Source organism: Drosophila elegans, unplaced genomic scaffold (genome assembly GCF_018152505.1).
Source record: "Drosophila elegans isolate 14027-0461.03 unplaced genomic scaffold, ASM1815250v1 contig_476, whole genome shotgun sequence".
Lineage (NCBI taxonomy): Eukaryota > Metazoa > Arthropoda > Insecta > Diptera > Drosophilidae > Drosophila > Drosophila elegans.
The window spans coordinates 20,349,321-20,369,951 of record NW_024545863.1 but is presented as its reverse complement, the minus strand read 5'-3'; the positions used below and the strand labels follow the sequence as shown (position 1 = coordinate 20,369,951).

Sequence of the window (20,631 nt, the reverse complement as noted above, 5' to 3'; positions counted from 1 at the left end):
GCTCGCGAAAAATCTCTCCCACTGTTAAGTCTCTCTCCAGCTATTACATTTCAGCGAACCGGTTATTCGAATCCAGTAGGAATTTATGGTTTGAGTCCAGACTGAAGTCTAATCGTTATTTTATCGGCATAGCGTCGACGTGTTTCAGATGTAAAGCAACATAATTATATTTATTACTACAAAAAATTATTACTAGAAAAAGAGTAAACTTTTTTAAGTACAATACAATATTTGTATAATTCTCTTTTTCGTTTTTAACTTGCTTGAGTAATGAAATAATTAATATTCACAAACAATTTTTTTTTTTAAACTGACTTTAACAATAAATTTGTTTTAAAAATTAAGTTTTTTTTTTTAATTTTTCAAATATAGCTTCAATTCAGGATAACACAGTTTTGAAACCATTGAGAGGAGACTAAATGCAGTGCTGGATAATTGGTGGAAAACTTAGCTATCTGCTTGAAAAAGAAAAAAATTTTGGAGACAGGACTCGTAAAAAGCGGAAAGCCTATGTCCTCCGTATAAACATTCTCTTAGTTTTTCGCTCTTAACTATACCACTCAGCAGCCTTTAAGTTTGAACTCTCTTTTCCGGTTGTTGAACTTAAATTTTAAACAAAATAATTACCACTAGCAACAAAGATTCTTAGGTAAATATACAGTATTATTTTATTTTTTTAAGTTGCTATACAACTATACATACTATTCATACATATTCTTTTATTAAACAAAACAATTTACGATGGAATTCTCAGTTTGTCACTTCAGCGAAAAAAGGGTTTTTAAAAATATACGTATATTTTGATCAATTTTTTTTATTTTTGATAACTGTTTTTTTACAGCAAGTCAATTTTAACGTAATCATTCGAAAGGATATATAGCTTACTAAATCCTCAGCCATTCTTTATCTTACCCTGAATAAAATTGAGTATACTTAACGGGTCGCAGTCTCATCTACCTTGGGTGACTCCATTCCTGCTCCTTGGCACAGTGACCTGCCTGCCAATCAGCAAGATGACTCCGACTAAATTGGCCTAAAAACCCGTATTCAGGCTACCAAACCAAAAATCAATTTCCACAAATCAGAGCAAACATGTTAGGTGGCCTGGCCATGAACTAATAATTAAATGCAGAGCAAATGTACACTGGCACTTCCGTCAAAGCTTAAAAGGTAACTAATTCAGTGTTCCATGGACTCCGGCGGCAGGACAATGTTGCAGCCAAGGAGGCCGCGTCCACTCCAAGTCTTGGGCACCAGGATCAGATCCAGCTGCTGTTCGCCTCGCTTCACTTTGAGTTGGACATTCTGGTTTTGCATGTTGCGCACCACCTCGCCAATTTGGCCGAGATCTCCCTTGAAATTGTTGCTGTTGACGGAACCGAAACGGAGGATGGCATCGCCCACACAGAGTCCCTGAAATGGCCAATAATATAGGGTTAATAATTGCTTTTTTTGGTAGTTTTTATATTTCCACTCACAGCTTTCTCGGCGGGTGAATCGGGACTAACTAGGTTCACCACCACGATGGCGCGAACAGGTGCAAGATCAGCTATATTCGCTCCTCCTGGTGATCGGTCGCTGTCCAAATCCAAGGCGGATGCGCGGTTCACCAGCTCGGGATCTGTGGTGGCAATCTCACTGTGGTATTGGTTAAGCAGGCTCTGGATCTGGTTCATCAGCTCCTTGTGGTCGTTTTGCAGGCAGATGATCGTTTGGCGGGCCTGGCGCACCTGGTAAATGTCGATGTCGTTGCGCGGAAAGCCCTCCGAGTCCACCAGCGGACCGCTCATCCCCACATTATCGTTCTGGAAAGGAAGGCCATAAGTTTGTATATTATAAATAGATTTGGGCAGCTTAAGAAAATACTCTTCTAGACCGCATGATTTTAAAGTATAATTATTAATTACAGGATGCACCTAAGACTTTTATCATCTGGTAAGTTTTAAGTCTAGAAACACATTTGGATTCTACGCCACAGGCACTTATATCAAACATTCTTCAACATTTTCTAGCTTCTAGTGCAAAAAGATTATGCCACTTTTAAATAAAAACAAAGTTTTATCTTTTTTAGTTTTTATAAAATTTTTAGAACTAATGAAATTTCATATTAAAAATTCATTATATTTAAAAATTAGATGTATTGTATTTATAGAAAGAGTATGCTTGAGAAAGATTTTAGTAATCTTAATTGGGCTTGAATTTTATTTACCATCTTACTATTATTAAAAACAAACTAAGCTATAGTTAAGTACTGTACATTTTATATTCCCAACGATCCTAATTGTTTCTATTAGAAGTGGTGTTGACAATTCGTAAGTCTCGTGGGCAGCGTGGCCAATTGCCTACTTAAGTAGATCTTTCCTTTTTATTGTAAAGGGTACAAAAATATTTGTATAATTTATATACGTTTGATCGTTTCCTTTAACATATGTATACCCTTCTTGAAGCTACAAATATTAATTCGATCCTTTGATCCCTTTAAAAAAAACTGCACAATGGTGTTGAAAAACGAGGGTAACTGACGAAAGTGACTGCCGCGTAACCAACTGCTTGTGAGTGTGAATATACCCTACCCAAAAGACACGGTATGAGATGAATTCGCTACTTTACTTACGGCGGCCAGGATCTGTCCGTTTTTGGTGATCTGCGCCTCCAGCTGCTTCTTCGCGTTCATCAGACGCTCCAGCCGCTCCTTGGTGGTGATCCCTGTGTCCATGACTTTCCCGTCGTTTGATATTCTAGTGTTTTTCGAAAATATATTTTGTTATTTTAACTTCTTTTGCCTCGTCTCGCCAAAAACAACAACAATTCAGAGTGTCTTGCAGCCCTGGTTGCTTTAGCCAGTGTGGCCATACTGCACAAACCTAAATTGTAAACAATTCGTTTTTTAGCAAAAATCGTCAGTTTTTCCACACTAAACATTGCTGACATAAAAGTTATCGAAAAACCATATACAGAATTACGACTTACTAATTAATCGACTTATTCGAAAGCCTTGGCCACACTGTCTTCAGAACAGCTGTTCTTTAAAAGTTAAAAAGGAATTAACAAATTTATATGAAAAATAGAGCAAAAGTGCTGGCGAGAGGGGTAACGGAATTCCAGGGGATTTCGCGCGAAACTACGGACGACGAGGGACCTCGAAAAATCGCAGGGCAAGGGTAATCCATTCGAGTGTTTGTGTGAATTGATACACAAATAAAGGAATTTCAAGTGGAGAGCGATAAAAACGCGCGTGTGCCTGGAGAGGATTGGTTGATTGGTTGTCCGGATAGGTAACTGACCTCCCATTGCAAGTCCCGAGGCTGCTCCATAACCACCAGTCCGACGGATCACGGCCCACCTGCGATATGTGATCAGTGGGTGCTGTCCCGTGGTTTATGCAATGTTCTAGCTCTCGACGCCGAGAAGCAGAAGCAGCCGGTGCGGGAAGAGCCAGGAGGAGCCTGTCCAGATGACTGTGACCACCATGGAGGCACAGATCAAGGCAGCACATCATCATCATCACCACCACCACGACGGCGGCGGCGGCGGAGGAGCCCAGCACAAGCAGGAGGAGGAGGATCCCGTCGAGGACGAGATGAGCCTTCTGCTGGTCAACAAGAACTATCACTATGACGCCGCCTCCGAGCTGGACGACGAAGCCTTTGTGGAACTCAAGGAGGAGTCGCAGCCCGCAGGCGCTTCCTTCTACAATCCAGATGAACAGCTGCTCGAGGAGCAGCCGCATCCGCATCCGCAGGTCACCTGGCTGGACGACGACGAGATCGAGACGCTGGATCGCGTCACCCTGGACATGGGCAACATGTTCTTCAACCGCGTCGACAGCCAGGACATCATATACCAGCAGAAGAAGAAGTGCATCAAGATGGTGGGCAAGTACATCATGGGCGATGTCCTCGGCGAGGGCTCCTACGGCAAGGTGAAGGAGGCCATGAACTCGGAGAACCTCTGCCGGCTGGCCGTCAAGATCCTGACCAAGCGCAAGCTGCGCCGGATCCCCAATGGCGAGCAGAACGTCACACGGGAGATCGCCCTGCTGAAGCAGCTGAAGCACGAGAATGTCGTCGAGCTGGTGGACGTCCTCTACAACGACGAGAAGCAGAAGATGTACCTGGTGATGGAGTACTGCGTCGGCGGGCTGCAGGAGATGGTGGACTACCAGGCGGACAAACGGATGCCGCTGTTCCAGGCCCACGGCTACTTCCAGCAGTTGGTCGACGGTCTGGAGTACCTGCACAGCTGCCGGGTCATCCACAAGGACATCAAGCCGGGCAACCTGCTGCTATCCCTCGACCTGACGCTCAAGATCTCCGACTTCGGGGTGGCCGAGCAACTGGATCTGTTCGCGCCGGACGACACTTGCACGACGGGCCAGGGATCTCCGGCCTTCCAGCCACCGGAGATCGCCAACGGACACGAGACCTTCGCCGGCTTCAAGGTGGACATTTGGAGCAGCGGAGTGACACTGTAAGCCTTCTCCTTGCTTTTGTTGATACCCTTTAAATAAGTCCTTGGTTGTCTGTTCTAATCAAAACTATTCTGTGTGTTTTCAACAGTTTTAGTGCTTATCATAACTTGTTCTTTGTCCCTAAGCTTTTTTTGTTTAGATAAAGTGAAAACCCATCAAGGCTTATCATTAATTAAAATAAGATTATCAAGTATTTATTGTGGTTTCTAAATATAAACAATTACATCATTGTAACCACTGTATGTAGTTTTCAAAGTTGTAAACACCAAGGCAATTTCGAGTTCCATATAAGTTTGGATCAATATTATTTCAAATTATCTATATTTTATCACTTCATTTTATGAAGAATGAAAGGCTGTAAATCGATTCAAGATAGTTAAATAAATATATGCTTGTTTAGTTTAACGATATGTCAATATAAAATTCGTTATATTTAATCCTTGTGTTTTTCCAATTAATACCATTTCACCAATCTCAATATCTTTTAGATACAACCTGGTCACTGGACAGTATCCCTTCGAGGGAGACAACATCTACCGGCTGCTGGAAAACATCGGGCGAGGTCAGTGGGAGGCGCCCGAGTGGCTCTATGAGCTGGACCCAGACTTCGCCAACTTAATCCTGGGCATGCTGCAGGCTGATCCCAGCAAACGCCTCTCCCTTCAGGAGATTCGCCACGACACGTGAGTTGAGCTCTCCTCTGCTGACTTTCCGATCACTTAACTTAAATTGATGCTTTGCAGTTGGTTCAGATCCGCCCCGCCGGTGACCGGCCCACCGATACCCATTCCCCCGCTGAAGGGCGACAAATACCGCAGCTCCACAGTGATACCTTACCTGGAAGCCTACCACTACGGCGATCAAGATCAAGAGGATGTCTACTTCACCGAGCACGATGTGAACCGTGAGTACCGAAAGCATCTGCTGTTCGAAGCAAGTCGGTTGATTTAAAAAAGGTTAAAAAAAAACCAAATATCCGTTTAAAGAAATATTTTCTAAAACTTCAATAGTACCATTTCAATTTTAAAAACCAGAGATCTTTCTTAAACAAACATTTTCCTTTAGATACAATAGTTCTAATGAATTTCAAATGGGGTTTCTCTGCCTATTTGCATTTCAAAAATCAAAAGTCCTCTTTAAAAAACACTTTGTAAAACTCCTCTACATTGAATAGTTTTAAATAGCACTACTTTTAAAGAGTTTTAACGGGTTTCTTTGCCTGTTGTATACAATCGCCAACATAAAGTACAATTTGGCTTTAATAGTTTAAATTAGAGTGGTCTTGAAAAGGTTTTGATCGACAAATTTATATCAGTGTCTTAGCACTGATTAATGAAATCGACCCACTCTAATGGCTACTGCAACGATGGATTTCTATTAACCATTTCTGATTTCTTATGCAGAGGAGCTCGCCCGACAAGCCCAAGCTGCGGCATCCGAGATCCGGTCCAAGCAGTCGGCGGCGGCCCAAGCTGCCTGCCACGCCTACGAGCCGCCTTCCACAAGTGCTGCTGCAGCTGCCGCCGCCGCAGCCGCCTCCGGAAATTCCCTAGGCAACGGAAGCAGGGAGGAGGCGCCGGTCAAGAAGAAGGGATCGGCCCTGAAGCGGCGCGCCAAGAAGCTAACGTCCTGCATCTCCGTACGCAAACTGAGCCACTGCCGGACATCGTAGGCACTATCAATGCCGCCACAAAACTTAGAAGCTAAGATTAATTGAAAGGAATAACTTTGTTAACAAATTGTGAGGAACTTTTTGGTTTTGTTTTAACGTTTTTGTTGTCCTACATTCGCCAAGTATTTGAACCCATAGAACCATGTAGGAATGCCAGGATCACCCTGGACGCCCGAGCAGCAGCAGTAGCAGCATCGGCAAAGACTCTAAGTAAACTGATGAAGGGAGAAGCGAGATCGGGCGACACAAAAGCTATATATCCATGTGACAATACTGTGTATTATATGAATCAAATGAAAACGTAAATTAGTCGTTAATATGTATATGATGTACTGAAGGCAGCGGAGGATTGCTGGAGGAGATGGTGCCCATCGGTTCGCACACATAAAGAAAGATGTTCAAGTGAAATTGTTGTTGGCTTCGTTATATTCTAAACAGACAGATGATGCGACTTCCAGGAGCCATCGGTACAATAACTGCTGGACAGTATTTGCAAGGCCTAGGTTGAGATTTTAATTTTTACAAACCAATGAAACGAAAATAAAAGAATCCATTGAAGATCAAAATACAAACACTGCATTTAGTTCGCACACACTCCACACACGCTACAATTCCGTCCATTGCAACTGCATTGCATTCCATCCACACACGCTCAGGCGCACACAACATTAGGCTAGCTAACTAAGATGCCTTAATCTAGTTCCACGATCTGCAGCCGGGCCGTGGGATCCGACTCGGAGTTCGCCTCCATCAGCTCGCCCATGATGAACATCTGGTGGTAGTGGGGCCCCAAGGTGGCCAGTTTCCGCTGCATCAAATGGCGCAGCGTGTCCACATACTGCGGCGGCACCTTGGCCACCTGGGTGTTCGTGTTGCGCCAGTGCAGTCCGTTGTTGTCCACGTGGAAGAGCGCCGGCGAGGGCACGTGGTCCTTAAGGTAGTTCCAGATGCACTCGCGCAGCAGAAGGGCGATCTGGAAATCAAGAGGATTTGGTTAATAAGGTTGCAGTTTTAGCTTAATTAAATGTCTGTCTACCTCTGCCGATTCAAAGTGCTCGATGATGAGATGCAGATTGGTAAGTGGTGGCGGAATCAGTTGGCTCATAGCCAGCAGCTGAAGCATTTTCTTGGTACAGAGCATCAGTTCATCGTTGGCAGCCGTGGGCTGGAATCTATTAACTAAATAGAGGAACATTTTGTTTTAGAAAGTTGTTAGAAACTCGACAAAGTCCCGTTTGCTCACCATTCTTTCCCCGCCAGTGATGCAAACAGGTGGCGCAGAGTGCACGCAGAAGCACGGAGGAGTAGCAAAGTGCCGGCCTATGACCGGCAATCAGTCCCAAAACCGCCCACAGCACGGGTGAGGTGATAAACGCTCTCCTGATCTGCATGTCCCGCTCCATGGTGACCCTGGTGAACTCCTCGTCCGGAAAGGGCAGCCCGTTGTACATGACATCCGTGGAGACCAGCTCGACCAGCAGCAGCGAGACCAGCGAGTAGCCCTCCACGTTGTTCGGTTTCTCCAGATCGGCGCAGCAGGCATTCAATGCCTTCAAATACAGCGCCTGCTTCTCGGCGTCGCAGCTTCTGTCGTTGGTGGGCAGCACTGGTCGCAGACCCCGCCCAATAATCCCGGAATGCAGTACGGAGCGATTCGAGTTGGCGCCAGAGCTGGTGTGCAGGTTCTGCAGGATGAGTAGCTCGTGCTCGGGGATCTGCAATTCATCCAGTTCATACTCCTCCAGCTGGCCCAGCAGATGGCCATGGTAGAAGAGGGCGCCTTCCACCAGTTCGCGCAGACACACAGTTCTCGCTATCTTTCGGGCGGAGCACTGCCGCTGCAGCAGGGTGAATGATCGATGCGAGGCCGCCGCTCGACGAATCAAAGCTGCAACAAAGTGCGTTTCATAAGTGACTCAATACAGGTAAAGTTTAAAGGCCAATGCCAATAGGCACTTACTCTGCTCTGTTAGGCCCACAAAGAAGTACTTTACGCTAAGCACGGCCAGTTTCAGGACCTGTGGAGTACGCAGCACATTGCTGCGGCTGCCGGCATCTATGTTGTTTAACAGATCGACTATTAAGTGGGCCAAACGCATTCGCATGACGTCCTCGTCCTCCACCTTTTCCTCTTCCGGCTCTAGTTTGGGTCGTTTTCCGTATTCCTTGCCATTGCACATGTCGTTGTTGTCGTTGTTGTTATTGTTGCTTTGCTGCGCTCTAAATTTTTGCGCACTGCGCTCAGCAGCATCTCTATCCATCCGAAGAACCAACTTGTTCACGGTGCAGTCGAAGATTTGGATAATTTTTGGCAGACACTCGTTGAGGGCTTGGTTTAAATGTTGTGCCTTGATGTATGGAGCTACATTTTTACTCTTGTGCATTCTAGAGGCCATTGTTAATTAGAAGAGTCAATGGTAGGGCTTAAACAAGGTGCAACATTTCCTACCTGGCCAGTATGTTGAGGTTGGAGAAAGTGTTGAACGCTTCTGAGGGCGTGCCTGGCGGTTCTGGCAAGCGATTGTTAACCTGAACATGCAGCGTGATGTCCTCCAGGACCATTTTAAAGCCAGGCGTGAATCCCGGAAAGTTCACCATTCCGCTTTGGCCACCCAGCAGACGAATGAGGGCGCCAATTCCATTTGGATTTTGAGCGTACGACTTTTTCAGAAGTTGAGATATGGTCTGGTAGTAGATGTGTGGATGCTGGGAGGCTAAAAAGAGGAATACCAATTGTTATATTATTTGAATGGCTATATTTAATGGCAAGAATGAAGTAAAAGCAAATCCTTTAACTGCTTATATCATCACCGATAGCCTTCAAACATAATAAGGTAAATTTCGAAATACCAATATAAAAACAAAAGGTTTAGGCTTACAGACAACCAGCAGCAGTCGCACGGCCGTTTGCTGCTCGAAGAGATTAGTGCTGAGGCAGCTTTTCCACAGCATGTACTTCGTTTCCTCATAAGCTAGGTCCGCCAAAAGCGGGAAATTTCTCTGGTTGAGCACCCACTGTTCCAGCTCCTGCATGGAGTTGTCCAGGAAGTCCTGACACCAGACATACTTCTCGGCCATCCTGGCCGCCGTTAGCAGCAGCGTGGCTCCGTGCTCGTTCAGCCGAAGCACGGCGTTGTTCAGCGTGGGTTGCATGCCGGCGAACATCTTGTTGCTTAGCCAGAGCGGCGACTTCTGCACAATCACCTCGCACATGTCCTCGGTATCTGTATATATTTATAATTTAAAATAATATTAATGCTTATTGTAATAGTATTTAGAATAAGTTATTAATTAATAAGTTACAATTGAAGTCTAAGCTTAATGCTTGATGGATTTGGTTCGGCTTTAACTACAGCAAAGTGACACTCACATATTTCCACCAGCACATTGACCAAGCTCTGCAGGATCGTGTCCGAGTAGTTGGTGGTGATCAGCAGAAAGGGAACGACGGCCACGTCCAGCGGCTTCTTGGGCGCGAATCCCTCCCTGAGCATCTCGCGGAAGGCGGCCCTCAGCTGCTGTTCGTGGCACGAGGTCATGTAGTCGAGGATGCCCGCCTCCGAGTCCAGGTGGCAGCGGTAGTCGTCGACAAATCGCTTGATGCCGCACTGCAGGATCTGCATGATGATCTTGTAGGGAAAGCAGCCGCCCAACCTGGCCACGATCCAGTCGAAGGTCATGGGGAAACGGTGAAAGGCGTTCAGCATGATCTCCACGCAGGCCTCCTCCTCTGGCTGGGTCAGCTTGCGGAAGCAGCTGTTGATGAGGGTCATCAGGCCGTGCATGGCGCTGCATTCCAGCCAGTAGTTGCAGCTGGCCGTGATGGTCATCCGGCGTTGGGTGTACTTATCGGACAGCTTGGCCACCAGCTCCAGGCTCCAGTTTGCGATCAGGGGCGACCACGCCGGCGGACCCTTCCACACCAGGCTCTGCAGCGCCGTCTTCACAATGTTGAAGCTCTCGTACTCCGGAGCGCGCAGCTGCTGCTGGCGATTCCCGGCCTGCTTCACCTGGGACACCGGCATTCCGGTCTTGGCGTCCGCCATCTCCGGCGACACATACAGCTGCACACTGATCTCGGCCAGCAGGGCAAAGTACTCGAACACTATGTCTCGCGTGGCGGGCAGCTCCTCCAGAAATCCCAGCCTGCAAAGAGTCCGGGTTTTGTTTACTCCGGTACGGGTGTAATATGGGCCATTGCGGCCGCTACTCACGCGAGCTTGATGAGATTGGGGCTGGTCAGCAGCTGGGGACAACTGTGGCCATTGCTCACCGTCTCTATGAAGTGCTTGAGCTGATCCAACAGGTTCTGGCGCAGCATTCTGTCGTTTTAGGCATCGGGTTAAAAAGTTGACCAAGTGAGCAGCAGAGGTGAAGAAACATCGATGCCAACGTCGATGACATCGATGTTTTGAAAACATCGGTTTCGATGTCGTTGTTTTTCCATCTCTACTCTGCTTTCCCTCTGCCGCAGCGCTGCCAACTGAACTGGTCACAATAAACAGGCTTAACATAAGTTTTTAAAAAGAGGAATTCTTAAAATCTTTGTCATTTCTAAGTTTCTCAAGCTTGGCAATCCTTTTCAACACTAATTATGCTATGGTTTTCTTAATCCTGACAGAATAAAAATCCTAATTGTTTCGTAGCAGTTGCAACCAAACGGATATTGCTAGTGTCGGAGACGCCAAGAAATAATATTAAAAATACATCAGGATTAACAATTGATTTGATTATCTAATATAAATTTGTAATGCCTACATTTTCAAAAATAAAATTTTCCAATGCGACCGTATTACCCACCGACATGGTCACACATTGAAGAAAGTTTACACGTTATTGCACACTGTTTTGCGGCGACTTCAAGCGAAAAACAACATGGCGTCGCTACGGCGAATCCTCTCACAGTCCACAACTTTGTCGTCTCGTTTCGTTTCGGTCAGACCAAAAACGCTCTAGCGTCGGTCCGCGGAAAATAGCAAAAATCACAATTATCCGGGCAGTTAGAATTGTCGAAAATAGCGCGTGGTCCCCCCATAAATATGCGCAAGCGTAAATTGTACATAAACTGAACGAATGCAGCCAACGTGCGAAGCACTAAAAGCGGAAAAACAGAAACAAGGAATTGCAGCGTGAGTGTATAACTTTTTCAGTTAGTATTGCCCGCGCTCTCTTTCTCCCGCTCTCCTGCTCTCTCTCTCTTGCCCTCTTGCGGCTTCTGTGTTGTCTGCGTGCGAGTGTGTGTGTGTTTGACTGCGACTGTGTTTTCTCACGTACTTCGCAGATGATTTACGGCCTTGCAAAGGAATATTGTACTACATGTCCCGACTATATCCCATATTGGATCCCGATCTGGAAGAATACTGCCCCCCTTGAATCACACTTTATGCAACAAATCAAACGAACGTTGTGTTGAGTTTCTCCGCTCTCCGCTGTGTGTAGTGTGTTGGGTTTTGCGCAGCGTGGTGAGTTCACCATCGTCTGTTTTTCTTTTCCCTGTGTCTTGTGTGCGTTTCAATTAAACGCGAAATCGGTAGCGAATATTGGGGAAAATGCGTTATTGCTATATGTATACAGGAATAAACTATCGAATCAAAACAAAATCTGTCTGCAACAACAACAACGTGCGGTCAGTAGTGTGTGGGTGTGCGCGTGTTTATTGTATGTGTGTGTGTATGGTGGGGAGACGGCATTTTTCTTTACCACACGCCTCTTCTTCTTCCCCAAAATACGCTGCAATTTGTGCGATTCTGTTTTGCGCCTGCCATTCGCAATAATTTTATTGAATGAAAATGAACCGCAAAAGAGACGACCGAAAAAGCGATGTACTTGCCAGACAGTATGTGTGTGTGTCAATTGTGTGTGTATCGCGTATGAAAATACATCAACTGTTGGGCGAAAAAGTAAAAATGAGTAAATAATAAAGGAAACTAGCTGACATTGCAATAGCACCGGAGAGTGTTTATAATTGTGAAAATTTCGAGTTATCCGCCCGTTTCTTTGCGCACCCCCTTTCGTGTCCCACTACCACCCCAAAAAGTTGCATACATGCACACACGCCTTCAGTTCTACGAGTGTGTTGGTGCGAGCGCGCGCGTATTCTGCACACATTGTCATGCATGCAAAAACAAGATACGACGCGTTCGTAATCGTCAGACTCCTGCTCCCCTTTCTCTCTACTCTTCTCTTTCTGACCCTCCATTATTCATTCCGTGAGAAAGGAGGCAAAAATATAAGGAAAGGGAGACCATTTGGACCCATTTTTATTTTTTTCCAAAGTCCTGCATCCTTCGTTGTTTCCTTCCCACCTTTTTGCTCGCTCCTTTTCACGCCTTTGCGGGACACTTGCAGCTTTCGCGTATGTGTGTGTGTGTATATGTGTGTGTGTGAAGAAGACAGCAGTGAGACTCTAATTTAGCACTTCAGTTCCGGCTCAAATCATTAGCTGTAGTTTTATTAACCCAAGGGAGTTTTATTAAGGCAGAAACAATGTTTAAGTTTAACTAAGAAATATCCCTTAAATCAAGTTTCTAGTGTTATGACGAACCCGGATTGAAAACTTTTTGGTGTTAAGTAAAACAGTCCGTATTGCTCAGTTTTTGTAAACTTTGATCATATCAAATGTAATTTTATTTAATATTGTTATAAAACACCATCCTGAATCTCAATTCAATTTCACAGAAAATTTGTAAACGTAATCATCGTTTTAATTTATAAGGTTTAGAACTGAAGTGTAATTCAATAGGAAATTGAATCGAGAAGGCCGTTATCTTGATCGTAACTGTATCTCTCACTTGCTTTCAATCAAAAACTAATTGTTGCTGGGGCGAAAAATTTTGCAAAGTTGTCGTACTTTGTTGGGGTTTATCGATGACTCCAGGGCACATTTTGCATAAAGATTTTCTCTTGGCACTTTGGCAACCTTCTGCTGGTTATATTAATAAACATTAATAATAACTGCTGGTTATATTAATAAACATTAATAATGACCAAAATCTCTGTGGCACTTTAAGCATGAGCATTCTCCCGTTTTTTTGCAGCTGATTGCGTAAACCGCTCGAGACGTTTGTTTTGAATTGCTGCTTTTGTTTTGGTACCGATTCTCGGGCCTATGAGTGTGAAATCAAATCTCTATCCATGCCTCTCTCGCTCGATTCTCCGGGTGTTATCAGTGCGGAATTGGCCTTTGGGGCGCTTTATTGCCACTGGTATAAAGTAGTATAGTATAGTATAGTATTTCGTTTCTGGGATCCTTATCGCTGAGCAAATCGTGTTGAATTGACAGAGCACGCATTTTCTCAGCGCCATCTAACCTTGGGCGGGTAGTACGGTGGGTGGTGGGGAAGTATATGTATTTTTGCTGTCGATCTGCGGTGACGTAAATGTTTGCGGTGGATAGCCAACTTTGAGGTGGCGCTCTTCAACGATGACGTAGCTCTTGCTTATTCTGTTTACTCGCACATTATTTTACACTTGCCCATTGATTTCGCCTTGCACGGGGAAAAATGTATATTTCGTTTGTCCGATTACGAATTATTCCCAAAACTTGGTTTTTGAATTTAGATTTGTAAGCCATTTCCGCTGATTTCTGATTATCGGGACCAAATTATAGATTTTAATTATATTTTTTATTTTGCATATCATTGAGGGCATATATGTCAAAAAAGTGTTTATCATATAATTGACATTTAAAAAGATAAAAGAAAAATCAAAATAAATTGTACAAAAAAAATATATCTAAAATTAAAAGTAAAAACGCCTTGTATAAAAAATGTTAATATTAGGCGTACTAAATTCGATTAGACATAGAGTTGATTTTTTTCTGTGTGAGAGATTGGATAGTTTGCTTGCATCCCAAACTTACATTCTTTGATTCTCCCGCTCCTACGCTCTGGCCGCTGTTTGTTTTCTTCGCGCGCGTGTTTGCACTTGCCGTAGGGCGAAAGCGCAGCTATATAATAGTATACCCCACTCATACCAAAAACCCCACAAATACACAGGCACGCTGCGAAAGGCCTAGATCTAGTGGAAAACGCTTAATGTTTGTAAACAGACCGGGCAAAGCATATTTCTATTTTTTTTTTTAATTTTGCATCTTAGTCCAAAGGTCTTTTTTTTCTAGTTCTCTCCCTACTATCTTTCACCCTAAACACTTACTACGAACATAGCTTTCACATTTTTATTCATCGCGAAATGGTAATAAGATAAGATATGTATGTATGTATATGTAAGATGCATTTGTGAACCCCTAATTACCTTTATTTTATGAACTAGGTGTATTATAGATGAAAACGCAGATTTAAAATAAAATTTATCGAGTGGCTTTATTTTGTATTTGTTTTAAATGCAAATAGTAATTACTTCTTTACTACCGTATTGTTAAATGAAGTCTTTAACATTGACATATTTTATTTTGAATAAATTAGGCCAACACCGTAAATGAAACAAAGAAACAAACTGCTTTAGTTTCGATTCTAATAGCAGATTAAATGTGTTAATATGTAAATTCAGAAATTTGTTTTAAAACTCAGTAAACTGTTGGCATTCTGTCATTCAACGTATATTAATTTTGTGAAAATTGTTTTATTAACAGAAAATATAAAATTAATCATTATTTATATTATAAAACGCTGAATAAGTTGGGTTATGTTTGTAATTATTTTATAATACATAATGGAATATAGTTTAAAATGATCTTTACCTTATATTTTTACAGTGCAGTCTTGTCGTGGGCACATCCCAATCCCAATAGTCCCCACCCGACCTTGGAGTGGTAGCCTATCATGGATATAGAAGTCAAGCATAGAGATTAGAAGAATCCTTTGAATTCTAAATTCAAGATCCTAATTTAAATTAGCCAAGTAGCATAGCCTAGCCGATAGCCCCTAGCCAGAGGAACGGTTTCAAGCCGCAAACACCCGCGTTTATAGTTCAAATCGAAACTCAACCGAATACGAAGGAAAGCAGCGTGAAAATTCAAAGGAGCACTTTCAGTAGCACCAACATCATGACGACCGACACCCGCCGACGCGTTAAGTTGTACGCGCTGAATGCGGAGCGCCAGTGGGATGATCGTGGCACTGGCCACGTGTCCTCCACCTACGTGGACAGGCTAAAAGGTGGGTTAACTTGTCAACCAAGCCCTAGAGCCTGGTCTAAGTTTTCGCATACTTTAACTACTTTCAGGCATTTCGCTTCTAGTGCGGGCCGAATCCGATGGATCCTTGCTTTTGGAGAGCAAGATACAACCGGACACCGCCTACCAGAAGCAGCAGGACACCTTGATTGTCTGGTCCGAAGGCGACAACTTTGATCTGGCCTTGAGTTTTCAGGAAAAGGCAGGTTGTGACGAAATATGGGAGAAGATATGTCAGGTAAGCGTAACAAAGGTACTATAGATTGTTAATGAATTAATTTCATTTCGATTAAATTGATTTGAAAGCTTTTGTTTAATTGGTTTACTAACCAATTAGTTATTTCACAATCATTATAAAGCTTACAAATCGTCATCAGGTTCAGGAACTCATTTAATTTCTATAGAATTTAACGACAAATCAAAAACTAATAATCCTACAGGTGCAAGGCAAGGACCCCTCTGTGGAGATCACACAGGACATCGTGGAAGAGTCGGAGGACGAGCGCTTTGAGGACATGTCGGACACGGCTCCACCCATCGAACTTCCACCCTGCGAGCTCTCCCGGCTGGAGGACATTTCGGAGACGATACAGAGCTGCCTCTCCACACCGCTGCGCAAGGAGAAGCTTTCGATGGCCCTGGAATCGGAGAGCTATATCAAGAAGTTGTTAAACTTGTTCCATGTGTGCGAGGATCTGGACAACACCGAGGGTCTGCACCATTTGTTCGAGATCTTCAAGAACATATTCTTGCTAAATAAGAACGCGCTCTTCGAGATCATGTTTGCGGATGACACAATCTTCGACGTGGTCGGTTGCCTAGAGTATGATCCGAGTGTGGCCCAGCCAAAGAAACATCGCCAATATCTAAAGCAGTGGGCCAAGTTCCGCGAGGCTGTGCCGATCAAGAACCAGGACCTGCTGGCCAAGATCCACCAGACGTTCCGTGTTCAGTATATCCAGGACATCATCCTGCCCACACCTTCGGTCTTTGTCGAGGACAACATGCTGAACACGCTGTCCAGCTTCATCTTCTTTAACAAGGTAGAGATTGTGACAATGATCCAGGACGATGAGCGCTTCCTGCTTGATGTGTTTGCCGTGCTCACGGATCCAGCCACCGGCGATACAAAGCGCCGCGACACAGTCCTCTTCTTGAAGGAGTTCTGCAACTTTGCCCAGAACCTGCAGCCGCAAGGCAAGGACTCGTTCTACAAAACACTCACCTGCCTGGGCATCCTGCAGGCGCTGGAACTCACTCTCGTGATGAACGACAAGAAGACCAAGTCGGCCTCCATCGACATCCTCACGGCCATCGTTGAGTTCTCGCCGCTGGTGGTGCGCAACTACACGCTAAACCAGGCCAATAGGCCAGAAGGGGTAAGTTTAGTTTAAACGAGCGATTGATTATGTCTGTAGTTAAGGATGAAACTTCTTCAGATGCTGAAGTTTTTCCTACTTTTTATGGTATTTTTCCCCGCTTAATCTTCATGAACTTAAAAATGCTTATTTTTGTTTACCACCTCTTGTGTGCACTTAGGAGCGTGTGCTACTGAACATTGCCATCGAACAAATGCTGAACGACTCGGAGCCAGAGCTGGGCATTGCGGTACAGCTGATGGGCATCGTTAAGATCCTGTTGGAACCGGAGAACATGCTCACCGAGAAGGGCGATTTTCTCAACTTCTTTTACAAATACAGCGTCCAGACGTTAGTGGGTAAGTTGTCGCCCTTCGCACTTGGATGTTCAGCGATATAACCGTTCGATATTTGCAGCTCCATTGATGCATAACACGATGGGTGATCGTCCGCAGAACGAGGACTATCAGACGGCCCAGCTGTTGGGCATCGTCCTTGACATTCTATCGTTCTGCGTGGAGCATCACAGTTACCACATCAAGAACTTCTTACTGCAAAAGGATCTCCTCAAGCGAATTTTGGTGCTGATGAAAAGCACACACACGTTCCTTGTCCTCGGCGCTCTGCGACTGCTCCGCAAGATAATTGCACTTAAAGACGAGTTCTACAATAGGTTAGAAAACTGTTCTTCTTCTTGGTAAACTTATCGGCGTCATTACTAATCAATTTATCCTTCAGACACATTGTCAAGTGCAATCTATTTGCGCCAGTGGTGGATGCCTTTATTCGCAACAACGGCCGCTACAATCTGCTGGAGTCGGCCATCTTGGAGCTGTTTGAGTTTATAAAACTTGAGGACATCCGCACTCTGTGCGTCTACTTCGTGGAGAACTTCAGCAAGATATTTGATGAAATCGAATATGTGCAGACATTCAAGTACTTGAAGAACCGATACGATCAGTACCAGGATCGACTCAAGGACCGCGACAAGATGGAGAACCGAACGGACGGGTAAGTGTTGCTATGGCGCTTGTGCTCCAACACAATGTGAAAATGTTTGGGTGTATTATCTTAAAGTGGCCTGCCCATCATCCGTAGCGGTGGCCGGTTTCGTCGTGACCAGCGGCAAATGGAGGAGGAGGAGGAGATGTGGTTCAATGAAGAGGACGATTTTTCTGAGGAAATCGACACATACAGCAATGTTATGAAATGTAAGTAATTCCTTTCAGTCTACATAAAATTAAAGATTTCAAAAGTAATATCAGTAAGCAAGACAAGTAATATTCATGATAGTATTAGGGAAATTAGTTAATCAATGTATTACTCTTCTTGCCCTCCAGCCGTCAGCGAAAAGAATGGCCCGCAAACACAAAACCAGCAGAAATCCTCTCCGCCACACAGCACGTCGCCACACAGTGGATTGTTGGGTAGCCTGAACACCACCGCGTCATCCACTGCCACGTCCGCATCGTCAGGCGCTCCGGTGGCCAGTGGTAGCAGTAGCCCCGAGGCGATCTCTGCCGACGAGCAGACGCAGGCGGCGGTGCAATTAGCCGCCGCTGCCAACATTGCACTTCAGCACCACCAGCAGCAACAGCAGCAGCAGAACCCATTCCAGCAACAGACACAACCCGAGATTGCGGAGCTGCAACAGCAGCTGAGCAGCGTGGAGGCGCCACAAAGCCAGGAGTTGGAGCTTTCACAGTCGGCCGCCGCCAGTGTATCGCCCTCTTCATCATCCTCGTCTCTAGAGGCTTCCACGTCCTCATCATCGGCGTCTTCGTCCTCATCCTCGTCGTCGTCGTCCTCGCCGCCCGGCTCTTCAGCGGCCGCAGCTTTGTGCGATTCGGCGACGGTGGCCGCCGTGGCAGCTTCACAGTTTCTCTCAACGATCGCCACGGCCATGGCGGCGTCTGTGACGGCGGCGGCGGCCACAACCAGCTCGCCCAGCCTGTCCCCAGCTCCGGCTGTCTCCAGTCCGGATATCGAGAACGCCGACGCCCAGTTGCCGCCCAGCGATGACGCCAGCAGCCCGGACAGTGGAGAGCAGGATGCGAACAGCACAGAGGCTGCAAGCAGTGAGGCCGATAAGGCGACGGCCAAAAAGGTACATTTAAGAAGTTTAATTTCCACTGAAGAGCAAACCCAGGGCTTATGAAACTGCCAAAGTATTTGCTGTAATATGTGCTTGTTAAACCTCATTAAAAAAGTTACTGTTACCGACCAGACTTTAAATCCTGTTCTGATTTCGGATTACAAGTTTTCACTTTTTAAAAACATATCTAATGTTGGCTTTATCTTACCCAGGGTCTGGTGGACTACGAGAGTGATTCTGGCGAAGATGACTACGAGGAGGACGAGGACTCCGAGGGGCCACAAGCACAAAAGCGCGCTCGTCTGGCATAGTTGCAGACGATGAGCACAGCAGCATCAATTATAAATTAGTACACACACACACACATAACAGAACACAACAAACCACGGCAAACAACAAACAAACAACCAACAACACACTGACCCCCACACACCAACGAATGTTAGGATTGCATTGGCGGCAACGACAGACATACAGCACAGCGGACAGCCGTACGATGTAAGATCGAACAAGAAAACATACAATTAAATTTTAGCATAAAATTTATTTTAAAGGAGAAAGCAAAAACACCTAAAGTAAACGAGAAATTATAAATCTTACTTTACTAAATTAAATAATTACATATAAATATATATATTCAAATATATATGCATATGAAAACACAGATAACTATAACTGATCAGCATCCCACAGGCAGAGATGCATTTGAGTGCGTGTTGTTCGAGAGTTGGAAAGGCATTAACGAAACAAACCAAAATAAAATGTATTTAGTAGTTAAATCCGACACAGAGACGCAGGTGAGGAGGAGGAGCCGTCAAGTGGTGTAGGACATTTGTATACAGACGCATCCATTCGCAATGTCCCTTGTATGACAGTGCTTAACAAATCCTGTGAAGTTGGCTTCTGGCCTAGAATGTTGTGGGGATACCAATCTAATTTTGTGCAATAATTCGTTGCCGGTATTTTAAGGACAATTGCAAAATGTATCTTGTCTAGTTTAGTTTTAACGTTTAAATTTAATCATTTGTACCATAATCACCTATGAGAACGATTCCCTGCCAATTGCACTATCACACGGCACTGTTTCCAACTGCCAATTTGAGTAAACAGTTCTTATCGCGAGACCCCTTATAAAAGTTGGCTATTGTAAACAGAGCTGTAACATCGAAAACAACGTAAAAAGATATTAATAATGTTAATTTTAAATTTTTGAACTATTCCTAAAGCATTGAAATATGTGCTTCATTAAGATTCAGTGTACTTTATGTTGCAATTGTTTTCTAAATACCAACTAGATGCCATGGCCAACTTGACAACTTTTGTTAACCCCTTGAGTTAGACGCAGATGGCACTTGAACCCAATGAACCTTGTATATAATTTAGTCAGTTCCAAAACGCGATTAGTTAATGACTGCCCTTGCACCACTGACGCCGATATTAAACACAAACAATTGGACTTCAACACAATGCGGAAGTTTTACACAATATCGAGCAGATTGAAATCAGAACTCTTAAATCTTAAAAAGCGTTGTCTGACTGTGTAATTGTTGCGCTGTCCTTGCGTTATTGAACCACACACACATCAATAAATAACTAATTATAATGATAACAAAATAGAACGTAAAGTTAAACTAAAATGGGGCAAAACAAACATCAGCAAACAAACAACAATAAAGTAAAGTAAATTAGTCTACTTACGTTTTCGTGTAAGTTTTTTTTCATATTTAAATATAATATTAATTTGTATTTAACGAATGTAGTAGGGCCCACTTGGTAAAACTCCGCTCCACCCAAACACGCATACATACGCTCGCTCACACTCAAACCAATCGACATCCCACAACCACACTGACAGAAAGTAATAAAGTTATTTGTTAATAATCGTATTTGCCATGTGCGTTG

At 44.4% G+C, this 20,631-nt stretch overlaps 4 protein-coding genes across 7 annotated transcripts; 2 read left to right on the top strand and 2 right to left on the bottom strand.

The window, feature by feature from the left end:
- Positions 1-796: 796 nt before the first annotated feature.
- Positions 797-2,825, bottom strand: LOC108139252 (26S proteasome non-ATPase regulatory subunit 9). The gene is made up of 3 exons (XM_017261928.2): positions 2,615-2,825; positions 1,479-1,805; positions 797-1,413 (listed from the first exon to the last, which is right to left on the bottom strand). Exons 1-3 carry the CDS (start codon positions 2,714-2,716, stop codon positions 1,180-1,182), a joined length of 663 nt encoding a protein of 220 aa, XP_017117417.1. The 5' UTR covers positions 2,717-2,825; the 3' UTR covers positions 797-1,179.
- Positions 2,826-2,967: 142 nt separating this feature from the next.
- LOC108139251 (serine/threonine-protein kinase stk11) lies at positions 2,968-6,715 on the top strand. Of its 2 annotated transcripts, XR_001774163.2 has the most exons (5): positions 2,968-4,470; positions 4,960-5,154; positions 5,215-5,375; positions 5,875-6,212; positions 6,282-6,715. XR_001774163.2 is itself a non-coding variant. In XM_017261927.2 (4 exons), the coding sequence occupies exons 1-4, from the start codon at positions 3,455-3,457 to the stop codon at positions 6,141-6,143; spliced, it is 1,641 nt and encodes a 546-aa protein (XP_017117416.1). In that variant the 5' UTR covers positions 2,968-3,454; the 3' UTR covers positions 6,144-6,715. The 2 variants fall into 2 exon arrangements, 1 of the variants encoding a protein (XP_017117416.1); XM_017261927.2 differs by having other exon boundaries at positions 5,875-6,715.
- LOC108139250 (integrator complex subunit 5) lies at positions 6,697-10,538 on the bottom strand. The gene is made up of 8 exons (XM_017261926.2): positions 10,358-10,538; positions 9,514-10,289; positions 9,023-9,367; positions 8,593-8,857; positions 8,104-8,528; positions 7,387-8,031; positions 7,180-7,322; positions 6,697-7,116 (listed from the first exon to the last, which is right to left on the bottom strand). The coding sequence occupies exons 1-8, from the start codon at positions 10,462-10,464 to the stop codon at positions 6,835-6,837; spliced, it is 2,988 nt and encodes a 995-aa protein (XP_017117415.1). The 5' UTR covers positions 10,465-10,538; the 3' UTR covers positions 6,697-6,834.
- Positions 10,539-11,050: 512 nt separating this feature from the next.
- On the top strand, positions 11,051-20,615 carry LOC108139204 (serine/threonine-protein phosphatase 4 regulatory subunit 3). Of its 3 annotated transcripts, none has more exons than XM_017261846.2 (10): positions 11,051-11,272; positions 14,857-15,259; positions 15,342-15,514; positions 15,717-16,655; positions 16,816-16,993; positions 17,052-17,307; positions 17,373-17,645; positions 17,712-17,845; positions 17,975-18,741; positions 18,942-20,615. In XM_017261846.2, exons 2-10 carry the CDS (start codon positions 15,148-15,150, stop codon positions 19,038-19,040), a joined length of 2,931 nt encoding a protein of 976 aa, XP_017117335.1. In that variant the 5' UTR covers positions 11,051-11,272; positions 14,857-15,147; the 3' UTR covers positions 19,041-20,615. The 3 variants fall into 3 exon arrangements, with proteins under 3 accessions (XP_017117335.1, XP_017117336.1, XP_017117334.1); XM_017261847.2 differs by having other exon boundaries at positions 15,327-15,514; positions 17,733-17,845; XM_017261845.2 differs by having other exon boundaries at positions 15,327-15,514.
- The last annotated feature ends 16 nt before the right edge of the window (positions 20,616-20,631 follow it).